Genomic DNA, 15,109 nt, shown 5'->3' with positions numbered 1-15,109 from the left:
AGACACACAGTGCATGGTGTGTTGGATACTAGGAAAATGGGACAGTAAAACCTGTGAGCCGGTCCCCATGCCCCTGGGACAAAAGAAAAGCGAGTGCCCTTTGAAAATCTTAAAGGGAGAGGGACCCCAAAGCTGCACAGAAGCGTCCCAGGACACTCAGCCCACCAGCTGAGTGTGGGATTATGGGAAAGACATGCTTAAACAGATTTCAGTTTGAGGAACCAGAGGATGGTAGAGCCCTTAAGAATATTATCAGAGAAGACTTACATAACCTGAACCTGTGAATATGACCTTAATGGAAATGGGGTCTTCACAGATGTCATCAAGTTCAGGTGAGTCATTATGATGGGCCCTAATCCAATATGAGCCAGGGAGGAATATGCAATGATAGGAGACACACAGACACTGAGAGAAGACACACACACACACACACACACACACACACACACACACACACACACACACACGCAGAGGCGGAGGCGCTACAGCAAACGCTAACACACACACACACACACGCAGAGGCGGAGGCGCTACAGCTAACGCTAACACACACACACACACGCAGAGGCGGAGGCGCTACAGCTAACGCTAACACACACACACACGCAGAGGCGGAGGCGCTACAGCTAACGCTAACACACACACACGCAGAGGCGGAGGCGCTACAGCTAATGCTAACACACACACACGCAGAGGCGGAGGCGGAGGCGCTACAGCTAACGCTAACACACACACACGCAGAGGCGGAGGCGCTACAGCTAACGCTAACACACACACACGCAGAGGCGGAGGCGCTACAGCTAACGCTAACACACACACACGCAGAGGCGGAGGCGCTACAGCTAACGCTAACACACACACGCAGAGGCGGAGGCGCTACAGCTAACGCTAACACACACACACGCAGAGGCGGAGGCGCTACAGCTAACGCTAACACACACACACACACGCAGAGGCGGAGGCGCTACAGCTAACGCTAACACACACACGCAGAGGCGGAGGCGCTACAGCTAACGCTAACACACACACACACGCAGAGGCGGAGGCGCTACAGCTAACGCTAACACACACACACACACGCAGAGGCGGAGGCGCTACAGCTAACGCTAACACACACACACGCAGAGGCGGAGGCGCTACAGCTAACGCTAACACACACACACGCAGAGGCGGAGGTGCTACAGCTAACGCTAACACACACACACACGCAGAGGCGGAGGCGCTACAGCTAACGCTAACACACACACACACACGCAGAGGCGGAGGCGCTACAGCTAACGCTAACACACACACACACACGCAGAGGCGGAGGCGCTACAGCTAACGCTAACACACACACACGCAGAGGCGGAGGCGCTACAGCTAACGCTAACACACACACACACGCAGAGGCGGAGGCGCTACAGCTAACGCTAACACACACACACACACACGCAGAGGCGGAGGCGCTACAGCTAACGCTAACACACACACGCAGAGGCGGAGGCGCTACAGCTAACGCTAACACACACACACACACACGCAGAGGCGGAGGCGCTACAGCTAACGCTAACACACACACACGCAGAGGCGGAGGCGCTACAGCTAACGCTAACACACACACACACACGCAGAGGCGGAGGCGCTACAGCTAACGCTAACACACACACACACACACACACGCAGAGGCGGAGGCGCTACAGCTACAGCTGCAAGCAGAGGACTGCTGGCAAAACCCTAGGAGCAAGGAAGAGGCTTCTTCCCAAAAAGCTTCAGAGAGAAGGTTGATTTCTGACTTCCAGCCTCCAGAACTGTGAGACAACAAATTTCTGTTGTTTTAAGCCCCCCAGTTTGTGGTACTTTGTTACAGCAGCCCTCGCACACCACCCTCGCCTATTCATTCCTGTCTCAGACTGGACTACAAAATCTATAAATAATCATGCCTATCTCAAACATTACAGTAACTACAGCATTTGGTCCACTGCCTCACACAAGTTAGACATTTTTAAAAATGTGTGAAAGGACAGAACTTAGAATCAGTTTCAGGTAAAAAGGTGTCAAACTCAAGATATGATGTAAATGTGTAAACGTTTAAGCAGCCACAGCTCTCAACCACTGAGTCATGGCACTGGTGCAGAACCACTAATTATGAAGTACAAGTACTTGCTAGTAGGAGCATTCAGGGCCTAAGTTAAGGAATTATTTTTTTTTTGTTTTCTTTAAAGGACTATAAATTAGTACTAAAGGTAATCCCTATCTCTCTCTCACTCCAGCATTCCGGTATGTTTTCTGAATGCCAGTGGGAGAAGTGGAATTTGAGAAGCATGACCGGGATTGTACCCAACTCTGGAAAACCCAGAGAAGAGTATTTTACAGGAAAAGCACATGTCTTCAGGAATACAGAAGACAATGACTAAAAACAGCAGTAGTAATAGTAATAATAAATACTGCAGAGCTGTTAAAAAGCACATACTTTTTTCCAGGCACATGATGCTGTGCATTTTATACATGTTCATTTATTTAACCTGACCTGGGTTATCACAGTAGCTTCATAACCAGTCACACTGAATGCATACCTGCCCCCCTAAGAATCTATTTCAAACAGCCAGAGTGATCCTTTCATGTCAAATAATCCCACTCCTTTGCTCAAAACCTGGCTGCCACCTCACCCAGAGAGAAAGCCCAAGTCCTGACAAAGGCCAGGCATCACCGGGACCTAACGCCTCTCTGACTTCATCATTCGCCTCCATCACACCTCATTCCACCCACTGGCCTCTTTGCTATTCCTTCATCCTACTGAACACACTCCACCTCAGGGTCTTTCTCCCTGCTGGCCCCTCTCCTATACCACTTCTCCCCCAACAGAGATTATCTTAGACTTCCTCATCCACTTTCCTGAGTTCCATGTTCAACTCAACAGGGCCTTCTCTGACCACCCCAGCAATAGATATACAGAGCACAGGACTACTATGAACCCAAAATCTTCTTCCATACTTCAATCTTTAGTGAAAACTACTTAGCTGCAAACCTTTTTCTTGTCTTAAAAACTTTTAGATGATACATGATGATGTTAAGGTTTTTATGATGAATACATACCTGCAGCTGTTGCAGATCATCTTCCTGAATGTTCTGGGACAAATTATAAATCTAGAAAGCAAAAAACCCAGAATGATACTATTCTAACTTACTTCAAACGAGTCCCAAATTAGCCCAAAGCTTTGCACAAAAGCTCTGTACGATTAAAGGTTTGCATGTAAGAAAATTAAGTCTGTTCAAACAGTACTGTTATCTAACTTTTAGAAAATGATCCATGTAAGGTTGAAATCACATCACTCTTCCTTTAAAATTTAAAATACAGTTTTTCTAAGTTCTTACCAAATCTACATTTCCTATATGATACAATTGACGTGATTTCAATTTCCACTTTTCAGACTTTCTTGGAGTATTTTATATATACTTGTAATGAAAGTGGAATGTAGTTTAGGTTCCTTCTTGACCTTATAAGAGCTTATAAGGCCTTAAAAGATATGAAGTTTTACATATCATCATAGGAATTCTGGTAACAGAACAATAATGGAAACTAGATGTACACCCTCAACTTGTTTCCTCTGCGAACTCTTTTCCTAGTCAAGCAGCTTCACCTGAACAGAACTAGTCATGGTGCTGAGAGCAAAAATGGTAGCACAATCTTTCACGGTGGACTGGCTGTCAAATGCCCCCTGTGTATCCATCAGAACAACTGCAACCTAAAAAAAAGGAAAATACAAACAAAGTATGTTAAAGTGAGAAGAGGGGAAATGTACAGGAGAAACTAGAAAGAACAGCTAACACTTAACTTAGGCTTAAGCACCTGCCTAAAGGTTCTATCAGAAAAGTATAGTTATTTAGGCGCTTTGTTTTGACTAGAGAACTTTGGTGAAGATTGTCTTTTCATCACCTGATGAGATGATATGAAACAGAAGACCACAGAGCAATAGAGAAGGAGGGAGAACAGCTAAATGTTAAGCCAGTTAGCTCACTCAGCAAGCCAGTCTTTCAGATGATGTTTTGTTGTTGCAAAATAAATTAAAAATATGAATGGACTGTGTACATTTAGGCATAATCCAATAAAAACAAAACATATGGGCTGGGATATTTTTGTCATTTACTTGTAAGACTCTATTCTCCCCCCAAATTTCTAGGGTTTTCTGGTTGTTTGATGCAAGAAAATTAACATTTCAATCTTTACAAAAGACAGACCACAGTAATGATGCCAAAAAATAGCAGAAGAATCTAGGCTATCATTGTACCCTATATAACTAGGTTTCACGAAGCTTCAGGCTTCCCAAAAAGGACTTAATGACCCATTCTTACTCCAAAAGTGAAATTTATGCAAAATGTTAAATAAGGTATATTATTTTCCTTATACAACTAGCTGTGAGTTTCAGTCATATAATTTTAAGATACAACTTTTCAAATTCATTCCTTTAACTGGTTCTAAGGTATGGTCAAAAAGATAAGTAAGTTCATCAAGTTCCTGGTTCTTTACAATACTTAGATATTGCAAAAGGCAGCAAGGAAGCTTTCTACTAAGCACTATGGAGTCCAAGAAAAGAAATGCCATAATCAAAAACATTTAAAGAATTTTTATTCTTAAAAATGATAATATGATTATCACTTTATATAATTTACATATCAGGTCCCATTAATCACATCATATATTTATGAGTTTATTTACATATAACCCAATCCACTGCAGTAGAATGGATATAATTTAAATTCAAGCAAAAGAAAGTACTGTGCAGAAAAGAGACATAGAGGGCATTACCCTATCCATACTTTATCCACTTTGTGAAGAGAATACTGTCAAACTAAATAAGCAATCAAAACAAATCATGGCTGGGACAAGTGGGTTTCCACATACAAAGAGTGGTGCTGGATCCCTACCTCACATCATATACAAAAATTTACTCAAAATGTATCAAAGACCTAAATGTAAGAGCCAAAACCACAAAAACTCTTAGAAGAAAACAGAGGTGCAATTCTTCATGACCTTAAATTAGGAAATGGTTTCTCAGTTACGCACAAGCAACTACAGAAAAAACAGACAAATAGGACTTCAGCAAAATCAAAAACTTCTGTGCATCAAATGACATTATCAAGAAAGTAAAGACAATCCACAGAATGGAAGAAAGTAAGTGCAAATCATATATGTGACAGGCATCTAGTAATCCAGAATATATAAAGAACTCAACAATTAGAAGACAAATAACCCAATTAAAAAATGGATTTGATTTGAATAGACATTTCTCCCAAGAAAATAGGCAAACAGCTAGTAAGTATGTGAAAAGACTCTCAACATCCTTGGTCATTAGAGAAATGCAAACGCAAATCAAAACCACAATGAGACGCCACTTCACACTTAGTAGCCTGGCTCTAGGCTGGCTCAAATCACAATGACAATTACCAGGTGTGGCAAGGATGTGGCTGACTCCAGCCTCCTGTATTGCTGGTGAAAATGTAGGGTGGTACAGCTGCTTTGGAGAGCAATTAGGCAGTTTTTCAAAATGTCAAATATGGAGTTGCCATGTTACCCAGAAACTCCACTCCTAGGTCTATACCCAGGAGAACTGAAAACATATGCTTGCTTACTCTACAAATCAGTAGCAAAAATAATAACAAAAATAAAAATAACCCAATTAAAAATTTTTAAATGGGCAAAGGACTTGAATAGACATTTCTCCAAAGAAGAATACAAATGGCCAACAGGTATATAAAAAGGTACTCATCAATGTAATTGTAGATTAATGATACCAAAAGAAAAAAAAAAGAAAAAAAGAAGAGGTATTCATCATTAGGAAAATACAAATTAAAACTAGAATGAGATACCATCTCACACCTATTAAAATGACTATTATAAAAAAAACAAGAGATAAGTGTTGAAAAAGTATTGTACACTGTTGGTGGAAATACAAAATGGTATGGCTGCTATGGAGATCCCTCAAAAACTTAAAAACAAAACAACCTTATGATCTGACAATCCCACTTCTGGGTGTATATCTGAAAGAATTCAGATCGGGATCTCAAGGAGATACCGGCATTCCTGTATTCACTGCAGCACTATGCCCATAGGCCAAGATATGTAAGCAAACTACATGTCCACAGACTGATGAATGGATAGAGAAAATGTGGTATATACATATAATGGGATACTATTCAGCCTTAAAAAAGGACATCCTGCCATATGCAACAGCACAGATGAACCTGGAGGATACTAGGCTAAATGAGGTAAGCTAGTCACAGAAGGACAAAAACTGCTTTATTCCACTTATGTGAGGTATCCAAAATAGCCGAACTCAGAGAAACACAGAATGGTGGTTGCCAGGGCCTGGGAAGAGGGGGCAGTTTAAAGTTCCAGCTATGCAAGACAAAGAGCTCTAGAGATCTGCTGTACAACAGAGTGCCTATAGTTAACAATATATATTGTGCACTTAAAAATTTAAGAGGGTAGATCTATGTTAAGTGTTCTAACCACAATAAAAACAAAGAAAAAGAAAATACATGTTTACAGATAAACTTGTTCACAAATGCTCAGTGGCAACATTATTCATAATAGTCAAAAAGTGGAAATAATTCAATTGTCCTTCAACTGATGAATGAATAAGCAAAATGTGGCATATTCAAACAATGGAACATTTTTCACTCATATGGAAAAGAATGAAGTACTGATGCATACTACATCAGGGGTGGGCCTTGAGGGCACTGGGCAGGGTGGGGGAGGCCAGACACAAGGACCACATATTAGAGGACCCCATTTGTATGAAATGGCAAACTAATATGTGGAGAAGGAAAGGAGGTCAGCAGTGGCCAGGGGGCGGTAGGAAGGGCGATGGGTAACAAGTGCCAATTGAGTAGTGGGTTTCTTACAGGGGGATGAAATGTTCTGGGTTAGATGGGGATGATACTTGCCCAGGCTTGTGAGTATAAGGAAGACTGCTAAATTATATGCTTTTAAAGGCTGAACTTTACCTTGATGTGAATTATACCTCAATGAAAAAGAGCTAATCATGACATGTATTTGCTAACTAGAAAAATGAGACTAGAGGAGACAAGGGGAAACATCAAAGAGAGGCTCTTGAGGAAAAGGAATCATATGTACACTTAGATAAAGTTCTGGATATTTGGCATTCTTACATGCCACAGCAGAACGGTGAAACGCCATAACCACTTTCAAGAACAATCTGGCAGTAGCTAATAAAGGGAGAAATGGGCATTCTCAGACCCAGCAATTCCACTTCTGGGTGGTTTTCTAATGTTTTTGACTGGAACCCACAGTAAGAAATATATTTTACATCATGACCAAATACATACCTACAGCTAAAACTAAATTTGTTTATGTACTGCACTCTGATATTTCCTACACTGTTCTAATTCTTTCTTTTTTAAATACTGGTCACAAGCCAATAAATTGATTTCTCTACCCTTAATGGGTTATGAACACAGTTAAAAAAACTGGGGCCTGGAAACACACTTACACTTGCATACTTATTCAAGGAGACATTTATCAGGTTGTTCACTGTAGCAAATATTATAAAGAGGAAAAAAAGTAAACAACCTTAATGCCCAGTAGGGAAATTAGTAAATAAAATGATCTACTCATATGATTACTACATAACAGTTCAAAGGGTTTAATAATGTTGCTTTTAATTAAAAAGTAAAATGAGTTATCTACTTCTTACACCAGGTAGGTTCTAAACTAAAATCTCACCAAGTATATTAAAAAAAAAATAAGACAATCATGCTAAACTTTTATTTGGTTAACTTCTAAGGAACTGCTTATTAGTATGGCATTCATTCCATATTATATTGATAGCTAGGGGGACTGAATGCTCACCATCTGAACTGGGAGACCCCCCTAGGGCCCTTTCTATGCTCAGCTACCAAAACAAAGGCACCCAGGTCTATGTCACCCACACAGAAGTAGGAAAGTAAGGAACAGAAGTAACATCTAAAAGAGTTGCAATCATTAGCTTCTGGGAAGTAAAACTGAGCAGCAGGAGGAATAGGGTACTAGACAGCTCTTTTGATTAAAAGTCTTATGTTACCATTTGACCTGTTAAACTATATTCATACATTATTTTTAAACCATGGACTTATATCATCTTGATAAAAATAATTTTAATTGGAATATCAGTTATACAATAAAGTTCTCATTTTGCTTTGTTTGTTAATCTGTAACCTTTTTCTTCCTTACCTTCTTCCCACCTGGCTTCTCCACAGTGAAAACTTCACTCCAGATCTGAATCCCAGTGGTTTCTGGGTCAGAGCCCCCTCTCCATGAAAATCCTGTTAATGGTTCTTCCGGGTCACCCAACCAGTTTGAATGGCCACCTTCCTTCTAGAGGAGAAACAAACAATGTCCATTAGACCTTAACTTTTGAGTAACTTTACACATCAAGGATAATCCATGAGATTACTTTGCTTTTTTGGACATAAAAATCTCATTTTCTAATCTGAAGTAATTCTATCTTACCTGGAAATATAAGTATCGTAGCATAAAGTCAAGAAGGAAGGACTTGCCCTTTCGGAAGGCACCAGCCACTGACACCACCACTACATCAAGGTCTCGGATGCGGTCCTGCAAGAGGATGCTGGCCAAAGCTTTCTCTTCTAGCTCAAAAGAATGTTGGTCTTTCTGAACCAAAACAACCTGTACTGGACCAGGCTTTCCACTCTCCATGGTATCACCTATATTGTTGTAGAGAAAAAATTAGGTTCACGTATTTTTTAATGTATTTTTGAACATAGGAAGATAGAAAATTTCTTAAACAGGGCACAAAAGCTCTGAGCATGAAAGAAAAACATGACAAATTAGATTTCAATAAAAAATAAGAATTTTTGTTCATTAAAAGAAGACACCATTAAGAGAGTAAAGATGCAAGCCATGGGCTATATCTTTCTCACAATATAGGTATTGTGAGAAAATACTCACAATACGTATATCCAAAGGTCTCATTACAGAATCAATATAGAAATCCACAAGAAAAAGACAAATATTCCAATTTTTAAAAGAGTAGCCAGCAAAAGACTGTGAACAGGAATTTTATTAAAAAAAGGATATCCAAATGGTCAATAATATGAAAAGGTGCTTCCATAATATTACTTATCAAAGACATGTAAATTTAAAACATAATTTAAACCATAATGCCACTACCTCCCCATCAGAACAGCTAAGATCTGTCAGCTAAGGCTGACAATATCAACTATGGGAGAAGACAAGGTACAACTGATGGGAATACAACTACTTGGGGAAAACCTTGGCAGTGTATTCTAAAACCAAACACACCTATGGTCCAGCAATTCTACTCCTAGGTATACACCTAAGAGAAATAAATGCTTATGTCCACCAAAAAAACCCCACAAGAATATTCAAGCTTTATTCAAAATAGTCCAAAACTGGAAACAACACAGATGTCCATCAACAGTGGAAAAGGTGCATGCACAGCCAAGCCTTTTATACACATTTTATTTAATCCTCAGAACAACCCTATGAGGTGAAAATATTGCCCCATTTAAAAAAAAGGAAACTAAGCCTTACAAAAGTTAAGCATCTCGCCCAACATGTTCTGGTGAAAAGCTTAAAGAGATCTTTGGGCTGCTATGATTTGTACAGTACTCTTAACAATCTAGTCAAAGCTTAAGAGGCAATTAATTCTTTAGCTCAAAACTAAGCACTAACTAGTTTCCCTACCAGAGCTGAAAGTATAAAGATATTAATTCTTTGAAATTCAGAGCCACTTAGTAGCTATGGATTTATGTAAAGTTTACAAAAAACTGCCAGTGGAGCCTAGGGAATGAAGCAAAGCACTATTTCCCTAAGTGTGAGTACACACCACTGGTATTAAAGGAGATGTTTTCTGTTAGTTAAAAGGACATTTTTTCATTTTAATAATTATGTGTTTCAACGTATATTAGGACAAAAAACACATCTGAATGGATTACTGCTTAGAAGGAGGCTGTTTTAAGAAATCAATTTAAAGTAATTGAAGGACAAATATTAAGTATAGTTCAGGCAGGCAGATATGGCCAAAATCACAAGTATGGTCCCCAAACTGCTGTCCCCAATTGCTCTTCCCTGCAAGTGCTTGCTGTCCCAGGGAAGCTTGCTGTCCCAGGGAAGCTTGCTGTCCCAGGGAAGCGTTGAAGGCTGCATGATCACAGCAAAGTCAACAGAACAGCCTGACTGTCTGCCTCTACCCCTTAAACTACAGGAATTACGCCTCTCTTTTAATATGCACAGTATCAGACAGCAACAAAAGGAGTCTTGCCACTTCTTAGTTTTTTGCAGACTGTTGAAAAACAAGTTATAAATATAGATTAAAAGTCATGTTATCATTGTAATAGATGTGTACTAATACTTTCTTTCCCATTTACTGCCTAGATAAAAAGTTAACATTTCTGCAAATAACCTCTTAAGGTTCATCTTATTGCCACAACAGCAGGTGAACCCAGGACCTTCATTCTTTCAGATAAAGAACCAATGAAAATAATTTTGTCAGACCTTATGGATAAGCCACAGGGCTAAGTACTGTGCAGTACCAAAGTCCCCGGGATGACTGGCTGCTCCGCAATATTCGTTTTCCCCTCCCGCTATAGTAATAGACTTTTAGCTGGGCATAACTGCCCAAAAGAAGCCCATTTCCAACCCGACCTTATAGCCAGGGTATCACCAAGTGACTAAGTTCTGACTGGTAATGACACAGCAACTTTCAGGTCACACATTTTCCCCCTTCCTGACAGTTGGATGTAAACGTGGGAGCAAGTCATCCTGGACCAGGCCTATGAGGGCAACAGCCTAGGAACATTGGAGCAATAAGAGAGGTAGAGCCGAGATCTGCCATGTCTGGCTCACTTTTATGTGCACGAAAAACAAATGTCTACTTTGCTTAAGTCCTTTCTTTGAAGGCTTTATCAGATACAGCCGAACCCAATAACCAACACCACAGACCCCCAAGGACTTCACAGTAAAGTTCATGATTCTGGCTCTTTCATTTCCACCTATTTCACTATTGGTTTACTGAGCAATGTGAATGTACTGACACATAGCAGGCACACATGAACAACTGTAAAGGGAATGAATGATATGTACTATAAAATAGCTAAAGGCTATGACCTGAAGGATGTGGTGCTGTCAGAGCAACAGGTGTGGAAGGTGAGGTTACATGGGCTTCAGACAAGATGGAATAAGAGAGGTAAGGCCAAGACAGACATGCATGCATTGTGCACAATTAGCTGCACTCTGAGAGATGCTGAAGACCAGGAAGGACGGTTTTAAAAAAAGATGACACAGCCTTCCCTCGTCTTCCTCTCTTTCTGCCTGTGACACATTGAAGAGGAAGAGAGCCGGGCTATGCTCAGTTGGGAGAACTGGTGACCTTGCATTTCTCTTCAGAACAGTGTATTGGGCCCATCGGACTAAGAGAGATCTTGTTCCTTTTGTTTGCTTCTGTGTGAGGGCAAATTATTTTTAACTACACACCTAATAATTCAACTTAGACAGATCTGCTTATTATTAACCTATCTTTACCCCTCATCTTCCACACAAAAACTTTATTTCTACTCACTCCTTTCCAGAGGTCAAGTAAATGTCCATTGCTGATTTGTCCACTTATCTCAGACTTCCCAATCCTTAGATCCCTTAATCAAAATCTTTGGGCCTTCGTCCTTAGGCCATTCCACCTTCCAACCTTTCTTGCCTGTTAGGTCGATCCAAGTCAGCCTCCCATCCCCAAGTGTTGCTTTGATGATGTCACCTCACCCCTTAGGGCCAAAATCCTTCATTACAGTACATAAACATACCATGCCAGCAACTACATACAAGGCTATCAAAAACATTTTATGGATCGACAACTCAAAGCTAAAATCTCCATCCTGTGAGTCAAAGCCTTTCACCGCTCTCCCCTCAGCCTTAGTTCCTCTAATTCCTTACTTTCCTCACCCTGTCAGGCAAATTTACTTTCATTGGTCTTTCTACTGGGAGAAATTTAGTACGCAGGTCCTGTCCCGTCTTGATTCCAAATTTCAAACGTATGACCTGTTCAGCCATTTGTTCCCACCTGAAATGCTTCTTCCCCCTTGACTCCAGGTAAACCCTTGCTCACCTTCAACACCTGCCTTCATCCTCCCTTTGTCTGATCCCCACCGACCCCCAGTCTTCTCAGAGTTCATCATTTTACATGGTATACTAAAAATACAGGATCTGGGATCAAGACAGGGCAGGGCTTAAAAGTCCTTACTTCCTCCCCATCTAAAATGTAAGCTCTATGAGGACAGGATTTTTTTTCTTTTTTTTTCAATGTTATATCCCCCAAGATCCCAGAATAGTGCCCACACAAGGCAGATATCCAATATTTGAGGAATAAACACCACTTTGTCACAACGTGACTATGGATAAATTTCTAACCACTTGAAGCTCTAACTATAAATGTACAGATTTATAAATCTAACAAACTATCTCAAAGCAGTGTGTGACACATATCAGAGACTCTATAAAGTGAGCCCACTTTCCCATTTCCACTAAAACCTTATGTATACTATTATTCCAGTCATTACAATATTACCATATTGTAAGTATGATTTATCACCAAGATTGAGCACTTCTGGGGAACAGGGAAACTGCCACTTTCGGCCCCAGCATTTAACACAGGAACAATGACAGTCTCCTAGTATTGTAAACAACACTATATACGCAGTACTACATGTAAAGCACCTCAATAAAAATCAGTTTCTTCTCTCACCCCAAGTTTGCTTTCAGTCAAACTCCTTGAAGGTATGTCTTCACCTACTGGTCTACCCATTCACGTCTTACCCACTTGCAACCTGACTTTCAATCTGTTGAAGCTATACTCTAGTTTATCAATGACCTCTCTTGCCAAATCCAATGGCCCTTAGCAGATTCTCATTCAACCACTCTGTGACAAAACACAACTGCCACCAACTTCTAACACTTCTTAAAACCTATGGACACAGTGACAGTGCACATTTCTAGTTCTCTTCTAGTCTCTTTATCACCTCCTTTCAACAGTTCTTTTTCTTCTTTCCAGCCTCCTATCATAGGTGCCAATGGTCTGCTGCAGGAGTTTGCAGACCTTGCTCACTCCTTCAATGAGTTCCTCATTATAATTTGACTCTACCCTCTATTGCAGTGATGCAACCACATTCGGGTCCAAATACACAACTGCCTAAGGAATAGATTCATCTGTATATTCCACTGTCGCCTCACTCTTGGGAGTAGTATGTGGAAATATGTGGGCATAAGAGTCAGGAGACAAGTTCCTGTTCCAGTTCTACCACTACCAACCTGTGTGATTCGGGGTGTGTCTAGTCCTCAGTCTCAACAGTAAAACTGAATCAAGTCAAGACTTAACCTCTAGCAACCCTTCCAAGTACTAAAATTTTACAAGTCTACATTTAGTGTCAAAATGAACCTTCAGTTACTCCACCTCTCAAGTCCCACCTTTCAGCCTCCACATCCATCCTGACTCTTATCTTCCTACATACAATATACCACCAAATCTATCATTTCCTCTCTTTCCATGACTTAAGCTCCTATTTTGGCAAAGGTTACTATTCTAGTGAGGCAATTTAAGAGAAAGGTGTTCCTAACAATCAGTAAAAACCAGGATTCTGGACCCAGTTTTGCACTAACAGCATGAGTAAACCATTTTACTTACTTCTCTGTGTCTCAGTTTCCTCTACAAACTCAGGCAGTTAAGTGAAAATATTTTCTAGCTCTAAAATGCAATGACTCTTAAATAGAAAATTACCTGGATATCTAAATTGGCCAAACTTACAGGTAACCTATTCACTCTCTTAATTTAAATTATATAGTCCTAGCCAAAGAACAGATCAAAATTTATGACAATAACATTTAATCAACTTGCTCAGTAAAGACCCACACAAATGGTTTTGGGGTTTGGGGTTTTGTTTTGGGGGGCTTTTTTTGCACAGGGGGGAAGAGTTCCTCCTAATTGCAGTGAAATTACTCTCACTTCTCAGGAACCTTAAAATTCTGGGGAGTTAACCTCTAGAGATGGTACTAAAGTGGCAACCTTATATGCCTTCTCCCTTTAGCAAAGTAATTATTTTCCACGTTCCAGATATGCACTCTGAGACAAGAGTAATGCTCACTTATTTGAAGTTAATGTTCACTTATATAAGGAATTAATGCTACATTACATTCATGTATATTAGTAACACATTTTTATACACATACAAAGATATGCCCTGACCATAGTCACATCTGTCATCCACATACATGTAAGTGAACTTAAAACCTATGTTTAAAAAAAAAAGGGCAAGTGGTAGAAATACTGTGTCATACTGCCAATTCTGATGATTGCTATAAATACCTCATGGCAATACTGTATCAGCCATCATTTCAAGTATGTAGAAAATGTTCAAAATATTTGGATAACTAAAAAGTACCCTAACAGTTTATGTGGAAGGTACAACATCTTTTCTAATTACTTTTAAAATACTGGCTTACTTTTGGTACAACACACCTTAATCTAGACTAGCCAATAGGTTTAAATGTGCCTGGTCAAATATCTCTGTAACACTTGCGTTCAATAGAATAGCTTTGCATTAAAATGACAAAGACTAACAGGAGAAATTAATGTTTTTTAAGTAGCTGCATAGTTTCTCAAATAAGTAGATGAGACTACTTAATCATAATTGGCTCTTTGAGTTCTATGGAAAATAAGTTCTAAGAAATAAGTTATATGGGGAAAAAACTGTAACTGTTTCTCCAGTACTTGAGAAGACTATCTGAACAGTGATGCATTCAATGAAACTAGGTAATGGAAGCAGTTACAACTGCTATTTCAGACAAATTCATACAGAATTTAATCAATCTGACAGAGCTGACGAGGGTTTCTCAACCTCAGCACTACTGATATTTAGGGCTGGACAGCTCTTTGTCGTGGGGAGCTATCTGATTCAATGAAGAATATTTAGCAGCCTGGCCTCTACCCACTAGATGCCAGTAGCACTCTCCCAAGACTGCAAGACCAAAGATGTCTCTAGGTATTGCTACAAGTCCCACCAGAGCAAAATCACTCTGAGTTAAGAACTACTGGGGTAGAGCCAG

General features: G+C 40.1%; 1 protein-coding gene across 2 annotated transcripts in view; it reads right to left on the bottom strand.

Annotated features, from left to right (window-relative positions):
- Positions 1 to 15,109, bottom strand: part of ATL3 (atlastin GTPase 3) — a 36,544-nt gene that overhangs the window by 18,100 nt on the left and 3,335 nt on the right. For both annotated transcript variants that reach the window (XM_017655100.3, XM_073217623.1), the window contains exons 2-5: positions 8,492 to 8,706; positions 8,213 to 8,356; positions 3,621 to 3,725; positions 3,076 to 3,126 (exon numbers count right to left, since the gene is read on the bottom strand). In XM_017655100.3, the coding sequence (XP_017510589.2) occupies positions 3,076 to 3,126; positions 3,621 to 3,725; positions 8,213 to 8,356; positions 8,492 to 8,706 (515 nt within the window). The remainder of the gene's footprint in view (positions 1 to 3,075; positions 3,127 to 3,620; positions 3,726 to 8,212; positions 8,357 to 8,491; positions 8,707 to 15,109) is intronic.

The sequence above is a fragment of the Manis javanica genome, chromosome 11 (genome assembly GCF_040802235.1).
Source record: "Manis javanica isolate MJ-LG chromosome 11, MJ_LKY, whole genome shotgun sequence".
In the NCBI taxonomy this organism is placed as follows: domain Eukaryota; kingdom Metazoa; phylum Chordata; class Mammalia; order Pholidota; family Manidae; genus Manis; species Manis javanica.
The sequence above is the reverse complement of the archived record's forward strand: the minus strand, read 5'-3'. Positions and strand labels throughout refer to the sequence as shown.